Here is a 23,024-nt window from a genome sequence, read left to right on the forward strand (position 1 = left end):
AATAATCATTTTCAACTCTCGATAAAATTCGAGCAATGAAGAATGGCCCAAACAAAAAAAAAATAACGGAGAGAGTCATAGCCTGAAACAGCTGGGCAAAATAAACCTTAACCGCAGTGCGGCCGCGTGTTATGTCGATCTCTTTTTCGCCGGGAAATGAAAAATTTTTAAAAGTTAAATGAGAGAGAGAGAGAGAGAGTCCGATAATATCTATATGCGCAAGCGTCCGAAGCCGATATAAATTCTTTGCGCGTCGACATCTCGGCTTTCAGTTTGCCTCCGAAAAAAAGAAAGAAAGAAAGAATTTTCTGGCTATGTGCTATGTGTATATCGTGAAGCTTTTTACTTTCGAGGATGCAGAAGTAGCAACTCGGATTGAGGGCTTCCAGGCTTTTCCTCGTATTCTTTTACGATTCCTCGAGTGCAAGTGATTTGCGAGAGAGCAGAATGCCTAGCTTCTCTCTCTCTCTCTCTCTCTCTCTGAATTTTCCCCGACTTACTTTTGAAAAATTTATATCGATTTCAGATTTAAGCGCCAACGAACTTTAACGCTGGTACTAGAATATTTCTTTTTCACAATCTCAATGTTTAGTTCGACGGACTTTTCTTGATTAACAATTGATGCACGAATAGAATTATAATTTCACAATTAATCTCTCTATTTATACGCGAGATTTTTGGTTACTGGGATACTTCAGAAATAGCTGTAGTGTACTATCAGAGAATCTAATTCTCACATTACAACATAGAAGTGATTCAATTAGGACACCAAAATTAGATTGATTGCGTATTACATCGAATATAATTAAATCCTTGCAGGAGTATTTTTAGTATTGGTTTGTCTACAATATTCATCAGTAAAATATCATTTCTGCGTATCTTGGTTTGTTATTCAAGAGATTCTTATTATTCAATAGAAGAAATATTTGATAATGTGTTAAGAAGTTTCAGTTATGAATTATTGAAAGAAATGGAAAATTAATTTTTATTTTATAAAGAATTATTATTCATATTCAATAGAAGTATGCAAGTAAAACGTGCGTATATGTTTAAATACTTGTACCTTTTAAAATTCTAATCGTATACATTCAAGCCATTCAAATGTATCCACTTTATTTTCTACTGCGAATAACAAATTATACAACTACTGTAATAATAAAAAATTTCTTCTCAAATTGTCAAAACTTATAAAAATGTCATCGATCGTGCCTTTTGATTGTGAAAAATTCTCGAAAACTTAGGCAATTTATCAGGTTGCCCTTTTGATCCTCTCTTACAAGTACATAGCTGTACGTATTATCCCCACCGACGCAGAATCGTCCGCAAAGTAGGTTATGAAATGCCGCTGTGCACATGCGCGTGCGTGGGCGACAAACGTAGGGATAAAAAAGCGAAGATAATAGCAAACAAAGCTCACATCCGCTGCAATGTTGTATTGGCTGGCAGAAGTGTCAGAAATCGATGCTGGATGTACCTCAATATGTCGTGTATGGACAAAGGCGAACAAAGCACGGACTTTTGTTTATTTCATCACGAAATCTTCTTTCATCACGAAAGTTTCTTTCGTAGTTTTTAGGAAGATTTTTAGCCTCTTTATCGAAGACGCTTCTTCTTCTTGGTGGCGCTTTCCTTGATAACGTGGAGAGCCTCATAAGAAAAAGGAGAGAGAGAGAGAGAGAGAGAGAGAGAGAGAGAGAGAGAGAGAGAGAGAGAGATCAAAGTCCAACGTAATTTTCAGAAGCTCGTGCTCAAGAGAGACGAGAGAGATATATACCCTAACCTACTTGCTTGGGTAGGAAAATGTATTCGGCGAGCTCCTCTTCTTTTTTGCGCGTTCCTCGTCTCTTAACACTTTATGATAGAGATGTTTCAAGGCTTATTACTAGGCTTTTATGATCAGTTTTACGTATATGCATATTTCATCGAACGACAGTTTCTCGTTTTTCCGCGTGAATAAGGGCTGTTAACGAATGATTTCGGTTTCCGAGTGTATAGAAAGCACGTTTATATCATTTGTGTGGATAAACAAACATTAGAAAAAATTCTAAACGAGAAAATTGTAAAGCTATTTGATTACGGCACTTTGCGCCCTACGCTTTTATGTTGCGCAATGAATTCTATAGAAGCACGCTAGAGTCTATAACTAATGTCAATACAGCACTACGGTAATGCTACGTTCTACTAGGGCACGATACAAAGTGATTTTATTTGTCTTATTTGCAGGAAGTGGGCATGACGCGCCGGACTAATGCAGTGGCGAAAACACGTGCGTATCAAGTACGGTGGTCGTGTCGGAGTTGGTCAAAGGCAGAATCAGCGTCATCATCCGGAGCAGCAGCAGAATCATCGGCATTCGAGGGAAAACGGAGAAGATTCGGGACAGTCGCTGGAAGACGAGGAAGGAGGAGAGGAGTCGAGGCCGCAGCCGCCGCATCAGCAGCAGCCGAGGCTGCAGGTGCGCGTTTTACAAGACGGTCTCGGCGGATACGTCTGCCGACCTGCCATTATATCCACCACGACAACCATACAACAACGCCAGCTCAACGGCGGCGGCGCTACGGCCATGCTTTGCTGCGGACGTAGAAAAGTAAGCTTTCATTCTCCTTTTCTTTCTCTTTTTTGCTTCGATTTCTACGTTGGTGGTGATGGTTTTTGCGCTTTAAATTGAACCGTCGAATACGTTCAGTAGCGATAACAGTACGAATTTTCACACTTTTATTTGAACTTTTGTTTTCGATATGAATTACACCCATTACATCAAATGCTTATACTCGGTGGGGAGAAAAGATGAAAACGCCCGAAGGTTTTTTTTGCAGAAAGTAGAGTTTTGTCAATTTAAATAATGTTTCTTTTGTCATTTTGGAGTACTCAGTTTTTTGACCCAATGCTAACTAAAGTCCCAAATCGAAAATAACTTATAATATCTAATGAAAAACCATACTTTTTATTACTGATTTAGATTTTACGGGAAATTGTACATCTGGATATCATGAAACGTAATATACTTTCTATTAAAAACTTACAGGCGCGTGTTCGTAAAAAAGCCAAGTAGTTTTTTGCAATATTAACTAAAATATTTCATCAATTTATTTAAAAAAAAATTTAATTACAGACAATAGAACGTTTCAGTTTATTACAAATGTGAACTATAAACCTTGTAAAGTGTCGTATTTTAGAAAATGTATTGAGCTTTCTTGAAAAATGTAAATTAATAAAATTTATCGTACATTTTTATTTATAATAGAAACCAAATGTATAATCAATAATTTTGCTCTGTACCGCGACAGTGAATGCAATTATGAAAAGCATGTGATCTTAAGTTATTTCATTATTTTTTCGACGGTCTTAAAAGTTTGCATTTTAAGAAAACGGAAATGAAGGTGTTCATATCTAACTTTTTAATTTTTTCTAATTTTTTAAGTTTAATTGGATAAAGTTGCTGTGAAATTAAAAGTATTACGAGTACATTTTTAAACTTATTACGGATTATTTTATTGGAAAATTTGTGTAAATTCGACGAATAATTTTTAAACAGAAGCTCACAAAACTTTTTATTAAATTAATTTCTTTTTCTTAGCAAGTTATAAGAAATATTATTAAAACTATATTAGTATTATATTTCTGAATGATATATTAAGCATCGCAGAAAAAAAACATATATCTATTTTAATGATGAGAAGTTATGGTAATAGTCTACGGTCTTATACGGATGTGAGAAATCTTTTCAATAAACTGTACCGAAATGAGGCTGTACCTATATCAAAAAATATAGTTTTTAAGGTGGTGTTAGAATGTAAACAAGACTTGTTCAGCGAAAGGCCATCTTATTCTTGATATACCATCATCAGCGACCAGTGAATACAATGCAATATAAATCTTATGCTATCATTTGTAGAAAATCCATATAAGAGTAGTTATTCAATAGATAAACTGCATAAAATTGATTATAAATCTGAGCCAAAAGTATTAAGGATGAAAAATTGAAAGAATAGATATAAAATAGATAGAAAAGAATAGATAGATAGAAAAAGAATAGAACAAACTGGAAAGAATAGATCATAATTCTCTATTTTTAAGTAATGAAGTTTTTTCAGACGAAACAATCTTTTAGTTGAATGGAAATGTTAACAGTCGTAACTGTTGATTTTGTTCTGAAACTAATCCTTATTGGATGGGAGAAAGTCATAAAAAGTAACCTCAAAAGTTAAATGTTTGGGAAGGTATTATTGATAATCTCTTGGCCGGTCCTTTTTCATTAAAAAAAAATTAACATAAAAAAAATATGAAATAATATTAACGACACAAATAGTTCCAGCAATATGAGAAGTATAATAACGTGATTTTATAGATACTTGAACTCAGCAAGATGATGGTGCTGAACCGTACTATGGCCGCCACGTTCGACAGTTTCTCGATAACAATTTTCTCGATAGATAGGTCGAAGAGGAACAATTGAATAACCTCCAAGATCCCCTTATTTAACACCGTCAGACTATTTTCTGTAGGGATATTTAAAAGATAATGTATAAAAGACGAATCCTCTAAATCTCGTTGAATCAAAAAACTGAATTCTTCAACAAAGAAAAACTATTCCATTGGTTCTTATTCGAAATGATGTACAAATACGATTTTCAGCAACTATGATGAATAATTAATATTTAAGAAGATGTAAAATACACCCTAAAACGTGAGAGGAAAGGTGACTCACATTAAAAAAGCATCACAAAAAAATCATAAATATCCTACTATGTCCTTGTCGTTATTTTTAGGTGGCGCTAAAGAATGGATATCTCATATCCTGAATTAAAAAATAAGTTAGGCTAGAATAATTTAAAAAATAGATTAACAGAAAATTTCATCAATTAAAAACTATTATTATAAATTAATAGTTTCCTCAACATTTTTGAAGTTAGATTGAACTTGAACCTGTTACATGTTTATGGTATTAGGCCCAAAAACTAAATGATTCAAGTAAAAGAATGATATATTACTTACAAAAACTTACAAAAGAAACTATGCAAAAATTTATGAAACTTGGATCATTTCAGAATGTTCATTGTTCTCAATATTTCAGCCCATTTTGCGACCTAAAAAATTAATTATTTAAATATTATATAACATTATATCCACACGTAAAATTTTCCATAAAATCCCAATCTGCAATAAAAAGTAGGAATTTCTATTAAAAATTTACCATTTCGATCAGATTCCGGATCACATTTAATATTGGGCTCAAAAACTAAGTACCCCATTCGAAAAATCAGAAAAAATTACAAGAGAAATATTATATTATGTATAAGTTTACAAAACTCTACTTTCCGCAGAAAATCTCCAGCTGTTTTTATATTTTTTCCCCACTCTGTATAACAAAAATAATTTTCGTATTGTCTGAAAAAGGTTTTGTAGAATGTTACCGTACATATTTTCGAGGAATATCCTGGTATTGAATTTATCGAACATGCATTCTTTGAAAAAATGTTAATCGCAAGCTCATTAACAAAATATGTAACTTAAAAGACAAAGAGAAAGTTCGTTGGTGATATACATATAGCATCGCCAAAGATAATAAAATTAATGTCAGGACGTAAAATTGACTGGCTAATGAGAAGGGGATCGCTGTTAATAATCCATAGCTACCCGCCGCACTAATTTCCATAACTTTATAATACAGCGTCAACTTTCTAAATCCTCGTCGCCCAAGCTACTCATCGTGACACAGCTGATGTTTACGTAAGATGAATTGAAAATTCACTGCTTCATTGCGATTAAGTTCTTCGTCTTCTTCCCTATTACCCCTTGGACCTGCTACTGGCAAAAGTAAAAGCTCGCGCTCGAGCGCGCGATAATCCCTCAGCCAAACAAAAAAGGAAAGAAAAAAGTTGTCCGCTCGATATCTATTCTCACTCTTTGCTCGCGTGCATATACTTTACTCGACGGGAAAACTGACGGTAGAAAAGTGGGCTCCTCATCTTTTTTACTGTTATTTCCTAGCTCTCGTATATTTTCCATAGGCAAGTGTGATTGCTTCAAACTCCTTTTGCCTTTTTTTGAATATACACATAATCAACTGTAAGCAAAGTAATGTATCATTAAAAAAGCAAAGTTCAGTTAACTCGCAGTATGTGCACTGTAGTGAGTTTGTTGAAAAACAGAACGTAATCTTAGCAATAATCGATCCGCATTCCACGTAAAAAGCTCTTCTCTCTTTCTCTCTCTCCCTCTCGCTCTCTCTCTCTCTCTCTCTCTCTCTCTCACGCAAGGACATCCGGAAACGCTTCGTTCTCGTAAAATATCGTGCGCATCGATATTTTGTCCTTTCTTGGGCTTTCTCGTGAAAGTGTTGGCTCGCGATATATATTTTGTAGTTTATTTATGTATATTGTACGGAAGTTTCTATAGCTTTTCTGGATTTTTTTATCTCCTTTTTTACATGTTAATTTTGAATTCAACATTTTTAATTCACTAGAAATAATAAAAAGAAAATTCCCAAGTAAAACACTCTCAGTGATGATAAAGCCGTCACTTTGTTCAAATAAAAGTAAATGTATCAGGATTTTTAAAGGACAAAAATTAGCTATAGTAGTGTGTATATACCAATTCAATTTTCTTGTCTCCATTTCTCGCAGAAAATATTGGAAACATTGTAAAAGCTAGCAATCAGTTACGTTATTGAAAATCAATGTTGTGTAGCATAGGTATACGAGAAAATGCTATAGTCTGGCGTGGATTGTAGAAACGTCGGAGGTTTTATAGAATTACTGTCATTGATTGATGCACCAAATTAATCGTAAGACAGTCAGTCTACAGGGTCGTCCACTGTTTATTACAAAAAGAACAATGCAAATAGTAGAAATTAACGAGCGATAAAAATTAAATCGTTCAAATGAATAAAAAAAAAGGAAATCGAGATAGAATTCGTTCGAACACATGACGAATGGCTTGCGCAAGGAGAAAAAGTCTGAAGAGAATCTGAGAAATGAAAAATCGAACGACCAACGATATTATTCGTATCCGGGATAGTATAAGGCAGCATCGAGGGAGCGGAAACAACACAAAAGAAAAACCATCCAATCGAAGAAAATCGAAAGGATTCCCATCGGAAAGCCTCTTTTCGCCATACACGCGGCGGCGTAGCGCGAGTACACGAGATTGAATTTCCAGCGAGCGTTGCAGAAAAGGCGATAACATTGTTTAATGCCAGCTAACGACGTGGAACTGTTATTATTTGCCTACTGCTGCTGCGAATCTCTCATCTTCATTTTTAATTTCCGCCGCGTGCTCCTAATGTGTCTCTCGTGCGCGCAATGAAACTAGGAGATTAAGCTGCGCTGTTTTTTTTTCTTTTTTCGAGAGCGCGCTAGGCAAAACGCTGCTGATTTCCACCGGAATGGAGTTTCTCGTTTGGCTTCGCGGTGAGTTTGCGTGATGGAAGGATTGCTCTGACCTCTGATTTATCTACGTAGTACTTTTGGTTTTCTTTTCCTTATTTTTTTTCTTTTTTTGCGCCCCCACCGAGAGATGCTCGTTGAGATAACCTCCTGTAGTGGGTTTATTTTTTAAATATTCATGACATTTGTTTGGAGTCGGACAAGGATTTTTGCATGTTCTATGCAATTACTTTTCTTTCTTCAATGTTTGTTGATCATGTTTGTTATTTTTCATTCGCTAACGACGCGTTGGAGTAGCTTACGTAAGAAACGACCATTTGTAAAAAACGTTGATTTTTCTTTTCTAGCGTTCTTTTGTAATTTACAGTTAATATAAAAAAGATTGTGTTTCTGATACTAGTATGGTTAAAAGCTAGCTAGATACGTTAGATAAAGATGATATAAATATGCGCATGCACGAGGCAGAAAAAGATTTTTATGCTAGAATGAAAAGGCTGAATGAAAAATCGTAAATTCTCTATTTGCTGGTACGATTTTTTACTATAACTTCTCAATTTGCATATACGCGAGAATATTTGATTAATCGACAAAAAATTTGCTCGCTATATCTGTATTCAAGGCAGGAGAAATAAAAATAATGTTACGTAAAAAATCTAAGAATAAACGAGACAAACAGTGCGTGCAAACTTTCGTAACTGTGTCGCACAAAACATTTACACCTAACTCGTAACAATAAAAGGAATAAGTGTCGAGAGAAAAAAAGTATCCTTCATTAATTACACATGGAAATGTAATTTCGCTCTGAAGCTTGCGCATACATACACGCACACACGTGTGCGCGCGTGGCTTAAAATCCATTTAACGATGGGCGTGTCGGGGAAAATGGGAAATCGCCGGTGAAAAGCTCCTTACGCCCGGTGAAACACGAAAAATAAAGAAAAAGAGAGAAACTGTGGGTGCTTGATGAATCGCGTGTCGCACTACTACGCTAGAAGAGAAGAAGGGGAGATGTCTTCCCCTGAGATTAAACGTGCCAATGTGTGTGTGTGTGTGTGTGTGTGTGTGCGCTCACGCGCACGAACCTCAAATGGATTTCCGGTTTCGGCCAAACCAACCAAGCCCACCGTTTTTGCAGTTGGCGAGAGGTGGAAGTTCAATTAAAGTTGGCGATTCTCGACATTAGGGCTGTCGTTACTCTTGATTACGCTGCAACTGTCGATTCCATTTGTCGCAGACGGCGTCGTTTTTTCGAGCACTGCTTTTTTTTCTTACTCTTGTATCTCGCAAACTTCTAGACGCTATTAAATAACGAGCCAAAATGTAATTAGCATTTCTGTTAGATTGTGTTTCTCCTTCAATGGAAAAAATTATGTTTCTCTGTCATGTATTCATAAACAGCAATTCACTTGGCACGACACTCTGTTTGCAGTCCCTTTCTCTCCATCGCGTGCATCGAAAAATCAAGTAACTTAATAAAGATTCAAAGCACGTGTCTCAAAGTTGAATATCACATTGACTGCGTAACCTTTTCCCTCTTTTCTAACCCCCCTCTCTTTTTGTTACAAAAACAAAACAGCAGAACGAGAGAAAAAAATTTTCTACAACGCGAAAAGAAGTATAGCACGCGTCCGTGCAGTTTTAGCAACGGAGTTTCTCCTCGCTAAAGTTCGCTTATTGCATTCCGTGAATCAGTGGCGCTGCTGGAGCACGTATATGCTTCGACGAGTTTTTCCTGGCCTCCGAATAGCGAGAAAATACATACATGCACGTCGTCTGAAAAGATTTTATTTCTCGGAGCTCATATTTTTATCTGGAATATCAAAAATAATTGTTTTGATCAATAGATTTCACCATAGTAAAGGCGTGTAGAGAAAACAAATGAAAAAGTCACGGAGGAGCGGGACCGTAGTCGAAAGATAATTAGATATTGATTTTGCATTAGCAAGGCAACAGCGCGAAGTGGCACTCGTTAACGTGTGCGCGAGAATCAAGTGTCGCGGGCTCGTAAATCCTAACTTGCCGTTATGACTTCTTGCGAGAAAAACCCCTGATGCTCGTAAAAAAAGACGAGAGAAGTTCGTTTAGTCACGGTGCAAGAGTTGAATTCGACGATGACGACGATCAGTAGGAGATATGCCGAAGGGTGAGAATCGCTGCATTGAATGTTGCCACGCAGAGAAGCTTTCCTTGCTAGAATAAGATTGCTTTATCCCTGTAATTATATTCAAATGTGTTTGTGCAAAATAATTTTTGATTATGTTTAAAAAGTAATTCAGATGGAGGTAAGCATCTGATGATATTGATTAATAAATGTACTTTTTGTTTGACTGTCTATATTCTTTAATATAGCTAAGTTTTCAATTAAAAAAAAAATTTTCTTTCCTTAATTTTTGTACATTTTTCAAAAATTTTCATTGAAAATATTAAAAACTAGACTACTTTTCAAACAAACCAGACGTTTACATTGAGATAATTCATCTTTCGAGATATATTCTGTTAATACTAAATGAAGCGAAGCCGTAGTTAAAGACATGTAAATGGATTGCACGAGCTGAACGAGGTTAATAAAGTGCTGAATAATTGGCATCGATTTTCTAGTGAAAGTAAACAATGAACAAAACTCCGTGCTAGCAGCACGCGAAACAATCTGCAAAACTGAAACATCCAAAAATTCGACAATAAAAAAGGTCTAGAAGCTTGAATAATAAAAATCGACCGAAGTATGACACGAGTATCATCTCACCTGTTATTGTTGTTTTTCCGGCTCACCCGTCCACGTATATAATCGAGCAATAATTGTAATTCACGAGACGTCCTCATGAGGAAGAGAAAAGTGAGAAGAAACGAAAAGGGTGATAGGTCGGAGAATGAAAAGAAACTCTGGCAAATAGAGAAGAAAAAAGGCAAAATAAAGGCGAAGATTTTCACAATTATAACGCTCTGAAAATTTGGAATGGCGCTTTTTGTATAAATATTGCATGCAACTTTAAGTTTTATAAACACACGCGCGTATTCGTGAGGATTGTCAAAGTAAATTCCTCGAACGTCGATGGAATGGAATTTGATGAAATGAATTAAGGCGCCGTACCTTCTCAATGATCCTTTTGTACATAGGATACTTTGCGATATCGGCAGGCAAGATGTAAAGCAAATAAAACGAAGAAAGGAACGATGTTCCTAAGAAAGTGGAGAGAAATTCAATGAAGCTGGTCATTTCAACTGCAAATTTTGTAAATATGAAAAATTCTCAAGAGTAGCCGGTTTATCCGAATGAATTTTATCCAGTGCGCAATAACAATTGAAAATGCCGACCGTCGAAAAAGTTGAACTGTCATCAGATAAATACAAAGTAAAATTTATGTTAAGAAATCATTAGCGGTGAAAATCGCATAAAAGGAAAAAAAACGAGGTCAGTATTGATCGCGAATGTCGATCCAGTTAGCTAGCTTGAGCTCGCTCGCCACTGCGATTAGACAAAAAGTGGGCGAGGGTACTTTGGAGTTGGAGCGGCGGGCGCGCGCGAGAAAAGAGTGTGTCTCCGTTGGAGAGCTACTGCAACCGCCTGTGCCGCTGGAGACTTGCTCCTTTATCCAAGTGCCGTGGCGTTCAAGAGCTGCACAACCAAGGGGGGAAAGAATGCCGCCTCTCCTTTATCTGCCTCATCGCTTGTTCCGTCCACTACAACGAAAGTTCATTTCAGGGAATTACAGCTTCTTTGTTTTTCTGCTTGATGAATTTTTGTCTAGGCTCTACTCTCTAGTGCGCTGAGCTTTGAGCAGAGACAGGAAATGCGTGTTACTGAGAATCAGTTTGCTTCCGCGGGTAGTAAGGGCTCTCCAAATGAAATTGTTCCATTTTCCGAGAACGGTACTACTGTTTGCATACTTGTAATTATATTTAACAGCTGATAAAAGGCATCACAATCGGAGAATATATGCAGCGTTACGGTACGCGAAACATTCACGCATTGCTAAAGTCTTTTAACAGTCGAGAATATTCATGAAAGTTTAAGCGACTCTGTCGAAACTCGCTTGAAGTAATTCATTTCGAACAGATGATTGTTCGTTAATGAGATAAATCCGAGTTGAAAAGTCGAAGATTAATCTAGAAACAGAGAATTGTAAGAGTTTTATTGACAGTAATTTTCCAAAATGAAGGCGAGATTTAAGGATTTATCAGTGAAAGTTTTCAAAGTCGACTTAGCGTACTACAAAGCTTGCTGAATATCGTGGCAGGGTAGTTTGGCGTTCAAAACCCGATGCTCGTTCAAGCGCGTCTGCGTCAAGGACGCCATTAACATAACCGCAACAGCCAGTCAGCCCAGGGAAAAGAAAATTCCGACCGCCACGCAGACTTGGTGGTCGCCGCATCTACTGTTACTTCCGCCGTTCTCATGGCTTTTCATCGTTTCAACCCGTGTTTCCGAGCTTAGTGCGCTTCTTACCGAGGGAAAATTTTCATCGGTTGTTGAAAATTTCAGTATCGTTTGCTTTACGATAAACTGGTGCACGACGATAACCGTTAATTCAAAATCACCGGTACGCGATATTGCCTTCGGCTATGAAATAACAATTCAACGAGAGCGAGGAAAAAATATTCGCTGAAAACTTTCACTGATGAAATTTGCTGCATTATATAATATTTTGATCGTCGGGATCAAAGGTAGATAAAAACATTGAGTAATAAAATATGCTGTTCAAGCTTCACTATTATTTCGCCATCACTTTTAGGATGTAGAAGATTCTGAAATTTAACCTAGGTTCAAAACTCTCTAGTGAAAAATACTACTACTATTTTATAAAAAAAAAATTCACCGACTCGTGAAACAACATAGACGAGGAAAGAATCTTTCTTTCGCTGGCTTTATCTCTGACAACTCCCTATCCACCCTCTTTCAGTCATACAGCGCGTACGAGAACATACGTCGTCATCGACGGCGCACTTGACCCTTCGCCCGCGTCCGTCTGTTACGTATATCGTCTTATCGGATGATCGCCGAAGGCTCCGTTTTATTCCCTGCTTCTTTTCTCATGTGCGCACAGAACCTATATAATCGGATGAATGTTTCCTTCGACGACCAGACGATATCGCATCACCAAGCTCTTGCTCCCTTTTTTCCATATGAACGCCGAACTATGTATCGATCGCGGTGCTCTCGTGCGCGAAATCATGAAAATTTAAAGTTTAACCGTTAGTCATACTTAAACTAGCGATACGCTCGCGGAATTTCGAGGACCTACTTAACGCTGCGGGTTATATTACGCCACTGCTGCTGCTTCTCGAATTTAACGTCTTCTCGCCATTAAAACTTGAGAAATTCTGATGAAGTGTGCGTTTTCGCGCCTTCCCCTCTCCCTCTGTAGCCCTCATCCAGCGAGAGGCATTTCGCATATTTTCACGTGCAATTGCGAAGTGATTATTAAATTTTTACTTTTTTTTGAAAGGTTCCGCTGATTTTTAGTCCGCTGATTTTTAGTCGCGGAATTTTCATTTGTGAGAGCTGAGAGATTGAATTGCGATTCATTTTCATTCAAATTGAAGGTACTCTTCAAGTGAGTTTTTTCCAAATGAGCTATTCTCGAAGTCAGTTTTTTTCATTTGAAGTTATTCCAAAATTTAAAGCAGAATTTTAATGAATATTTCACTAGAAAGCTTAATTTATGACTCATTCCATGTTATAAAACAAACCGTTTATTGATATACATTTAACAATTCAGTGGATTTGAAATTGAAAATATTTTTTCAAAAATAGCTAATTAATATTGTTCTTTATATTCACGAGTTTCGATCTCAGTTTATATCATATATACGACTGGATCCTCGGAAAAAGAGAACGGATGGTACCTCTTGCATATCACTACGCAAATGAAACATAAAATTAGAAACAACGCGTCTTTTTATTTTGACCGGCGGTCTCGGCACCGAAAAAATTTTGTAGTTTTTTCTGTCTCTCGTGGGCGTGACTTCGCTATGAAGTTTACGAGACGACAAACCTTGGTGTCACGTAATAACTTCCGCTGACGCTTTAACGAGGCAGCCGATAAAAAATTTACGATTCGCAATGGCGGCACCTTCTCGGAACTTTTCGACACGAGAAATAATAGGTATATACCAGTTGAAAAACTACACATTAATCGTGTTATATATTCTTTTTAGAGCTCTTAAATTTGCCGTAGAGCAAAAATTTTAATTATACCCTGATTCAAAATGCACCAATAAATGCTAGTTCTTTTACGGTTGTACGTAATTCTTTAATATAGGAATTTTTAATTTGCAATGAACTGTGTTTTGTGAAAATTACATACTCGTCGCGAAAAATTATCTAAATCGAGTACGCTGTACCGTTAATTACTTATATATCACAAAAAACATACGAAAAATCGTATTAACTTTTACGCGAAATTTTCTGATAGCCATCGTCGATAATCCCCTGAAAAGCCATCGGAGCTCACGAGTATAGTGTCCCAGAATACAACGGCCCATACACACACATACATGGCCATTAATAAGTGTTTCGGCGCAGGCAATATGATTAGTTTTCCTGCAGCGATATACACACACCGACACACCGACACACAGACACAGAGACTAGTCTCGTGGAGCTAATGGTTTCCAAGGTTACTAATGGCCACGTCATCGTTATCGGTCCTTTCAGGCAAATAGATCGATCGGACCCATGCACACTCCGACGACGACGACGATGGAGATTAGACTGTAGACCTGTCGTGTCCAGGTTGCTCCTCTTTTTCTTTGTTTTGCTTCACCCTCGGCAAATCCACTTACGAATGGTGGTAGTAGCAGCGTGGTCACAAAAAAAAGCAAGAGTTCTATCGAAAAGTAGTAGCGTAGCGTGTCTATTGTCAAGCAGTAACGGCGAAATTGCATTTAAACTCGAGTAAAATTGCTCGTGGTCTAAGAATTCCCTGCCTCCCTTGGTACACAAAAGCGACAGTGAAATTTAACCAACTGCCAACTTCTCTTCAAAACTTACACCGTCAACTGCTCCGTCCAACAATACGTTTACAGTGAAACTCAATTACTCAACTCAACTCTCTCTACCTGGAAATCTTACTCGAAGAAAGCGAATCAGAGAGGGAGATGGAGAAATACTGTCTAATTGTAAACACCTATCGGAAGAATCGGTGGCAAGTGGCAAGAAGAAAAGAGTAAGATCAGGAATATTACACCAACAATCACTGACTTTAATTCAGAACGCTTCTTTTGCAAGCCTGCGTATTGGCCTCTACTACTTGATCTTGTCCTCCCTGTTAGTTTGAGTGTGCCCCCACCAAGACCATCGCCATCCCTCTTTTTCTCCTCGCAGGTGAGAGAGTAAGAGAGAAGGGAGGAGGGAGACGTGCGTACTATAGCACCGGCATCAGCGCCGCTATCGTACTACTACTCGTCAGGCCAGGACTGTGATCAGCCAACACGATTGCCCCGCGCAGAACAGCATCAAACTCTCAATGACAACCTACGGCGTGGTGAGCGTATAGCTCTACTACTACTGCAGTTTCAACCTGAGTTTCGTGATAATGAATTGCAGGAGAGGTGTTATTTTGTGAATAATTCAACGTATACGCCTATCATTTTCAAAAAAGCTTATAAATTTTGGCGATTGCTCTATATTGCGACAATTTCATTCTCTCAGTGTTAGGTGAATATCGACGACTCCACTCTCTTAGTGTGACATCTTGTAATATTGATTAATCGCGTAATTCGCGTTGTTGAAAAATTTTATGTTATCCGAAAATTGAATCTTGAGAAATGCAGCACTTGAGGATTGACATGAATAAAATAAGAATTGAAACAAGATCTTACAAGTTAAAATACTCTGAGAGACGGAATAAGGTGATGGCAGGCCTCATAAAGTATAAGCTCTTATCGTTTTTTTTCCTTTTTCCGTTCTTCCTTGTAACACACAACAACGGCGTATATATACCGCATTCGTACATCCAGTTTTATCGCGAAGTATCTGTCTTGCGTGAGGGCGCCGAAACTCGTTCCGCGGCAACTTTCGAGCAGAAGCGGACCCATCCTCGTCGCTCTGCTCGTACACAGGCACGTAGTAGGAAGAAAACTTTGCCTATACGAGCTTGCAACATTTGAATATTATAGAAATGCATACGCTGCCTTCTTTATGTATTTTTACAGAGCAAGATTTCGAGGCAATGTAATTAATCGAAAGAGAGAGAGTAAGAGAGAGAGAGAGAGAGAGAGATGAATTACAGGATTTGAGTATCCATCGATACTGTAGAACCTGAACAATTGTGTCTTCTTTACATTCAGATCTTGTCAAACTTCATCATCTTGCGCTCGAAAAAAGTAAATCGATATATTCGCACTGTAATGTCATAAAAAAAGAACTAGAGCATCTTGTACTTGACTGTACTTCACTGAAGTTACAGAATTCAAAATACGAACTAACAATATTTTTTCTCCCTTGAGAATATTTTTCAAACAAAAAATACTGAAATACTCTCTTCATCTTATTTTTATTAATAAATCCATTAATTCAATTATTTTGATAATTATAATGTCATATCGCGTATGAAATTTAAACCGTAATAGAAATTTCAAGCAAAATTATGCCTTGTTAAAATTCCTGCATAAGAAAAAAATTACTTGCGAAATTGAATAAATGTCTAATGATTCAAACAGGTGCTTTGAAACAAAATCAAAGCTTGCACAAAACAACAAAAAAGAAAAAAAAAACTACAGCTCGAAGCAATAATACATTAGCTGATTCACAAAAAATCGCTGTGGAAATGTCTCACATTAGAGGTCTGTTGAAGCTTTGGCTCGTGGGCGCCCCCGAAAAAGCTCTGATAGTATAGTCGGCGGTGCAGGCGTCGAGGGCGCACACGCGCGGCATGGAAAGAGGGAAGGGGGATACGTCACGGGTCGATAGCGTGGGCGCTTGCGCCGGCTCGTTTTCCCGCCATATTAGTCGACATGGGGTAGCGGCAGTGGCGATATGTGCGACCGGGGCGGCACGGGCTGCTTCTTCACTTCCCGCAAGGTAAATGCCATGAAAATCAACGGCAATTAACGACTGTTTTTGGTTGTATGTCGTTGTGTGCGACGAAAGGAAACACGAAAGAAATGTGTGGCTCCAAAGGATGGATCGTCCTGCTTGTCAGGCCGCTTCGTGTATCAAGATGCCTTCGCCTCGTGCTACGTGCCGTTGGACGAGAGGTCGGCCACTCTTTTCGTGTCTGTCTTTCTCACTCACTGTACTCTTCATAAATGTTACTCCTTTCGCTCACTTTCTCTCTCTTATGCTTCTCTTTGTTCACGGTTCTGCTGTTTGTGTTTCGGGGGAAATAAAGAAAAAACGAGGACAAGCATGATTCTCTCTCCTCACAATACACACGCACACGTACACGCACACGCACACGCACACGCACACACAAAGGTCGAGTTCATTTTTCCTCTCCGGCGTGCACGTTGTTTGTGGGTGAAACTAGAGAGTGTAGTGTGCTACTGTGGAGGATTTTCCCCAAGTGTAATGGTTCTGAAGTGAGAGGTGAATGAACTTCATCGTTCTCGAACCTGTGCTCTCTCTCTCGCTCTCTCTCTCTCTCTCTTCGACTAGCGCTTGGACTATGTGCTTTCTCCTTCGCAAGTTTCCACAGAGGCAAGCTCTTCAAACGTTAGTTCAAGTAGGCTGTTCGTGCAAAACGGAATCGTGTGTGAGTAGTGATAATAATTAAAAATGAAGTTAATGGTGTTTGCCTAAGTTCATATAAAAGGACTGGTACCTTCACAGGATTTCGCGCGCGCGTGTATTTCTGTGCGCGAATAGCTAACAAGTGTCGAGAGTGCAGTTCGTTATCGACTTAAAAATTTGTGCACGGTCATTACCAAACAAACTTGAAAATGTTAGAGCAAATGTAATGACTCGAATTTTCTTATGTATAATTGGAATACGCAAATAAATCCAGCAATAGCTGTTTCACAGCAAAAACACTAAAAACACTCTGCGCGTATTAACGACTATTCACTCAAATTCACCATCGCATTACTAGAGATAACTTCGAAAATATTGCATTCTTTACTGACACATAAATCATATCTAATGACCAAGTTATTCACGCACTGTACGCGCACGCGAGCGTGTGTGTGTGTGAGAGTGGGTATGTGTATGTGTGCGCATGAAGGGTGGAGGGGAAATTAAGCAATCAAACGAGTAGTAGGAGCAGTCACCGCTATAAAAAAGGAAGAAAGTGGAAAATGGAAAACAGTGGCCAGTGGATTACATATTCAAGTTAGAAGAAAGCTTTTGATCTATAGGGTATTTTGTCCGGGAACAAATGGCGCTAACTCCACGTGAAATACAGCGAGTAGTTCGCTGCGCGATCAATTTTACGATACGCTCTCTCTACCACTCTCACCCTCGCTTGTTCGCACGCGTAGAGTATTATTTTAAACGACGGAAGATCAAAGTTACACGAAGGAAACTTGAGACATTGGCGCAAATTTAACGTTGCCTTGTTCGATATTATGAATCAGAATTGTTAGTGCCTACCGAGCTTTTGTTGTCAGCAATAAAAAATTTCTTTCGAAATGCGGGCTCCGTCATATATTCGACGAATGATAATTTCAAACGAATTCATACAATCCTAGCTGTTTCTTCACCGTGCATGCATTTGGTGCACACAAAAACCATTCACGAGCCAAAATTGAAAGAAAAACGACACAGTCACAAAAATGAAAAAATAAATATAAAGCAAAAAAATTGTAACGTGGTTGAAAACTTGTGTAATTTCAGGAAGGACGGGGGGAGGTGACGGACATAAGCGTAAGTCCGGGACGGCAGGTGCCCGTCAACCAGTTGCGCCCCAAGGAGCCTCCCCCTATGGTCATTCAGGGAGACTTCAGAAAGGTAATGACACTCTTGACCCCTTCACGTGCAGCTTTTCTTGAATTACATCACGCTCACCGAAGCTATATGTGTGCGAGCACACGTGATGAACTGCATTTTCTTATTTTTTTTTACTTTCACCTTCGTAACGCGAATGAAAGCACTCTACATGTCGGTTATTTTATCTGTTGGGTTGATCGATTTACATTAAATATTTCGAGTGACGTGCATGCAATAGAAATATCGATGTTTCGGTCTTTACAGTGTGATATGGAAACTTTAAAAGCTAACGGTGTATAGTTCATTTAATTATTTGTTTTTTTCCGCAATAAAACCAATACTTATGATTTTCTAGTCGTGAACATGAATTTTTGAAGTTTGGCACTAATGACATTCCTGCTAATTACAATAAAGCCTACAATGAAACTGATTGAGGAATATATATACATACATATATATATATATATATATATATATATATATATATATATATATATATATATATATATATATATATATACCTCAATCAGCCGATAATGAAGCATTGACAGTGCAAAACTTCGCATACTCGACTCGAATAAATTATTGCTCTATTGAGCAGAACCCCGGAAATTCCAACAGGAACATTTTAATTAATCGAAATGCCGATATAGCAGCAGGCAGTAGTGTGCCAATGGGTTAAAAGGTACCACACAGTGCGCAATCGTATGATTGTCTGCCTGTCTCACTCGTGCGCGCGTACATTTATAGGTAAGCGGCATTACAAATGAGATCTTCAGGCAGTTGGAGCAGATTGAGAATGACCATGATGCGTCAACGGCTGCTGCACTCGAAGCAGTGGAGAAACATGGCGAAATGGTCGTCAGGATCATTGAGCCAAGGCAGATGGGCCGTACTGCCACTGAAGCTGCTAAAAAATTAGTCGCCATACAGGTATGATTATTCTATTTGAAGGTATATCAAAATAATCAGAATGTTACACCGCTGTATAAAAAATATTTTAAAAATTATACGAAGCTTAATTTAACGAATCTATCTTTCGAGTTGTTGATAAAAATAATGATTTTTAATTTGCGCATGAAAAAAGATTTAATTGGCACATTTTTTACGGCTAATGGTAACTTTTGTTACAATAGCCGTAAAAAATAATTTGATATACACAAAGGTTGCGCCAATCATTTTGCCGTAATAATCAATGTACCAATTCGAGACAGGAAGCCGCAAACAATAAAATTAGCATTAATAGAATTCTCTCGCATGCGTTCAATTTGCATGAGCTAATATATTAAGGGCGGTATTCCACACCCGTTTATTCAGGATCCAAAGTATCCCATCCACTTCGTGGAGATCATCAAGAGACCAGGTCAAACTCTCGGACTCTACATTCGTGAGGGCAATGGGGCTGATAGGAACGACGGTGTTTTCATCTCAAGGATAGCACTGGAAACTGCAGTTTACAATAGTGGTTGTTTGAAGGTTTGTATTTTTTACCAATAAACTACGCAAAGCAAAGAATGGAAGTTAGGTTTTAGAGTAAAGTTTTTCGTGCGTTATAATTTAACAACATCCTTTTATTAGCAAAATTCAACGGAAAGGAAATTACAAAATTAGAATTACGAGATTTTTTCAAGCAATTTTAACAAGCCGTTACTTAATAATTTGCGTATAACAAGCTGAAGAAATTGTCTCTTTAAAAAAAAAATATTTCGCTATAAAGGCAATTTCGAGTTTGACAATTTGAAGGTAGCTGCAAAATTGGTTCATTCATAGTAGCGCCGGCATAGGTATTCAGTTCGATATGTACTCGAAATATTTTGAATATCACGATAGCGATGAAGCAAAACGATTGACTTTCTATCTTGCTTCATTTTTTGTATAGAAACCTGCTCTCTTACCTGAATAAAATAACACGCGCTATCAAATCCCCATACATTCAGTGGTGAAATTATGCTCTACTCAAAATTCGTATAATGCATTCAGCGCTACATTGATAATTCAACTAAGTGGCCAATCCAAAAAAATCTAATCTCTATCTAACCTGTCAATACCGCTAATAGACGATGAAACCATCTGAACAGATAGTAAAGATGAGTGTCGTTGAGATGGTAAAATATTGTACATGTATATATTCTCTCTTCAGGTGGGTGACGAGATACTAGCGGTGAATTTGGTGGATGTAACGCACATGAGTCTTGACGACGTCGTGATAATAATGTCGATACCGAGGCGACTACTGCTGGCGATCAGACATGGACCTCATCAAATTGTTACACATAGTAGGCAAAACGAACAGAAAGGACCGCCAGTTGTTGTGATCAAGAAGGATCTTAATGAAGATGAGACAGACCATATCACCAGTAATCATATAAGGTAATTTCTTACAAATTCATTTACAAACGCTTTTTATTTTAATAAAATTATGCTCCATCAACCAGAGTCTTAATTTTCATAAATCAAAAGAGAAATATAATTTACGAAGCAATTGAAGCAGGAAATCAGATAAAATTTGCTAGTTACACGATTAATTGATTTTAAAGCGGATACCGAAGTTTTAATAGAAATTTTAATATGCTTTTTAAATGTTAATTGTAAGATATACACATTTCGGTACTTATCTTTAGCGTTAGCATTGAATTAATAATATTTTTACCTTTATAGCGAGGTTTCAATAGATTATTAGCGACATGGTTGATCCCGTTCAAAATACATTTTCTATAAACGGAAATATACATGAAATTAATATAATTCAATATTTTCTTGATCATTCCAATAAAACTTGGAAATTTCAAAAGGGCCGACGTAACAAGTAGACGACGTGGCGACGGTCGTGAGATGTTACCGTCGCGTTCGAAACTAGGCCTATCAGGTTTCGGATCAACGCAAGATATTGGGGCGAGCAATGGTGATTTGTATTATAATTCGCGGCCAGAAAGTCAACTAGGTTGGACATATCAACCGCCACCACCGCCGGTCATTACGCAACAGCCAAAACCGTCCGCCACTCAGCATTTTCAGCCTTATGAACGTGGTTATCCGAAAACTCTTGAGAGCCTCGCCGAGAAGGTGAGCCTTTATTATCCAATTCCATTCTTCGTATGTTTCCGTTTCATATATATAAATCTGTTTCTTATTCGATTTGATTCTTTGATTTACAAATGGTGGTAAACCACTCCCCGACTCTTGTGCGAACAATACGTTGATCGATATGTTAGATGTTATATACTCGTATATATATATGTGTGCGTGTCGGTAAAGAGTAATGTTTTTTAGTCTGCTTTAGCACTAGAGTCGAGAGAAAGATTTGCCATAATTTGTTGCACCGGCAAAATCGAATTCAATTATCTCATTTAGTTTCACTTCAATGATTGGTTTGATGAATTCTGTTTTGCAAGAGACATAGATGTCTTAGATGATGTGGATTGAGCACCTATATCACACCTTTATATTTGCACCATATATATTCCACATCACTGATCGAAGTCATGCTGTAACCACTCCACTCTCTAAGATATCATTTTATATATGTCGCGTACAGGAAATATTTTATATACGTATCTATTTGAAAACATCAATGTTTCTCAAAATTCATTTATTTACAGTCCAATTCGATGGCTCGCGCAATCGATCATTTATTATTATTATTATTCTCATTACATTTAGTGTATCTATACACTTTTCAAGTTTCAATTCTTATTCTGCACATTTCTCCATAGTACAAATGCACTTTAGTATTCAATTAATTCACACACGGAGACCGTGCGTCCGAAAGTGCAAGCTAGTCAATAAGCTATATAAAACGACAAAAAGATACAATCGATATAGAGATATAAAGTCAAATTTAACAGGGACATAAAATACGAGTATCTAATGATTTTGTCGGTTCTATGAACGAATGCACCATTGAAATAAACCAGGATTTCACCAAGGTAATAGCACTTACAAATCTTCTTGATAACTAGACCTTGTAATTGACTGAGTAAACGGGACCCGCTGTGTTTTGCATGTCTCCGATTGCCTCACGATGTCATACACGTTTCCTTTCGTTTATTTTCAGAAATTCATTTTCTTTTTCTTATTATAAACAGAATCGATGCGCTAGGCGACGTGGTTTCGAGGCACTCGGTTCTCCGGGATAAATGCGTTGCTTTCATTGATTTTAGTGTTCTTCGAATGCAGCGTGATACATTTGGAAAGGCTATCACTCGATTTCTTAAGTAATAATACAATTCAGCGACATCCATTGTTCAATTGTAGTATTCGAAGAACGACAAAGCAATAACTGTTTTATCCCTGTGATCCACATGCGGTTTCTTATTAATTATGTATTGTGCTATATCAGTATCAAGTTGAAGATTAATTATTCATATTCTGTGGTATATCGCTAATCAATCAGTTTCTTTATTTGGCAAAAGATACTAACCTAACATTAAAATCCTCTTAACTTTTCTGATCACTAATCAACTAACTACCTCCGCTCAATTAAGCTTGCTGTACATTTATTGTATCATTGATCATTTTTGCTGTTTACATTTTATACCGTATCTGTCATACATGTATCATTGTGTGTGTGTTTTTCTTTGTGTACTTGCACTAACATAATATTGCATCGACTTTGTATCAATGTATGCCTTCGACAAATATTAATTCATTTATAAATTTGAACTTTCAATTCATAATTTATATGAAGTACAATTTGCTTTATTTTGAAAAAATGAGATCGAATTTATAAAACTCAATCATTAAAGGCTTATTAATGTTGGCTTCATTTC

The 23,024-nt window shown here is 37.4% G+C and overlaps 1 protein-coding gene across 9 annotated transcripts in view; it reads left to right on the forward strand.

Annotated features, from left to right (window-relative positions):
- The window catches only part of LOC131670685 (rho GTPase-activating protein 100F-like), a 51,860-nt gene that overhangs the window by 7,837 nt on the left and 20,999 nt on the right, over positions 1-23,024 (forward strand). For 6 of the 9 annotated variants that reach the window (XM_058946489.1, XM_058946488.1, XM_058946490.1 and 3 more), the window contains exons 3-9: positions 2,224-2,587; positions 18,163-18,276; positions 19,006-19,188; positions 19,573-19,731; positions 20,396-20,625; positions 21,048-21,318; positions 22,170-22,181. In XM_058946489.1, the coding sequence (XP_058802472.1) occupies positions 2,249-2,587; positions 18,163-18,276; positions 19,006-19,188; positions 19,573-19,731; positions 20,396-20,625; positions 21,048-21,318; positions 22,170-22,181 (1,308 nt within the window). In that variant the 5' untranslated portion in view covers positions 2,224-2,248. Of the gene's footprint in view, positions 1-2,223; positions 2,588-16,358; positions 16,411-16,520; positions 16,587-18,162; positions 18,277-19,005; positions 19,189-19,572; positions 19,732-20,395; positions 20,626-21,047; positions 21,319-22,169; positions 22,182-23,024 lie in introns of those variants that run through there. The other 3 variants (XM_058946493.1, XM_058946494.1, XM_058946491.1) reach the window with 3 other exon arrangements.

Source organism: Phymastichus coffea, unplaced genomic scaffold (assembly GCF_024137745.1).
Source record: "Phymastichus coffea isolate CEN01 unplaced genomic scaffold, Cenicafe_Pcof_1.1 PCOF00113, whole genome shotgun sequence".
Lineage (NCBI taxonomy): Eukaryota > Metazoa > Arthropoda > Insecta > Hymenoptera > Eulophidae > Phymastichus > Phymastichus coffea.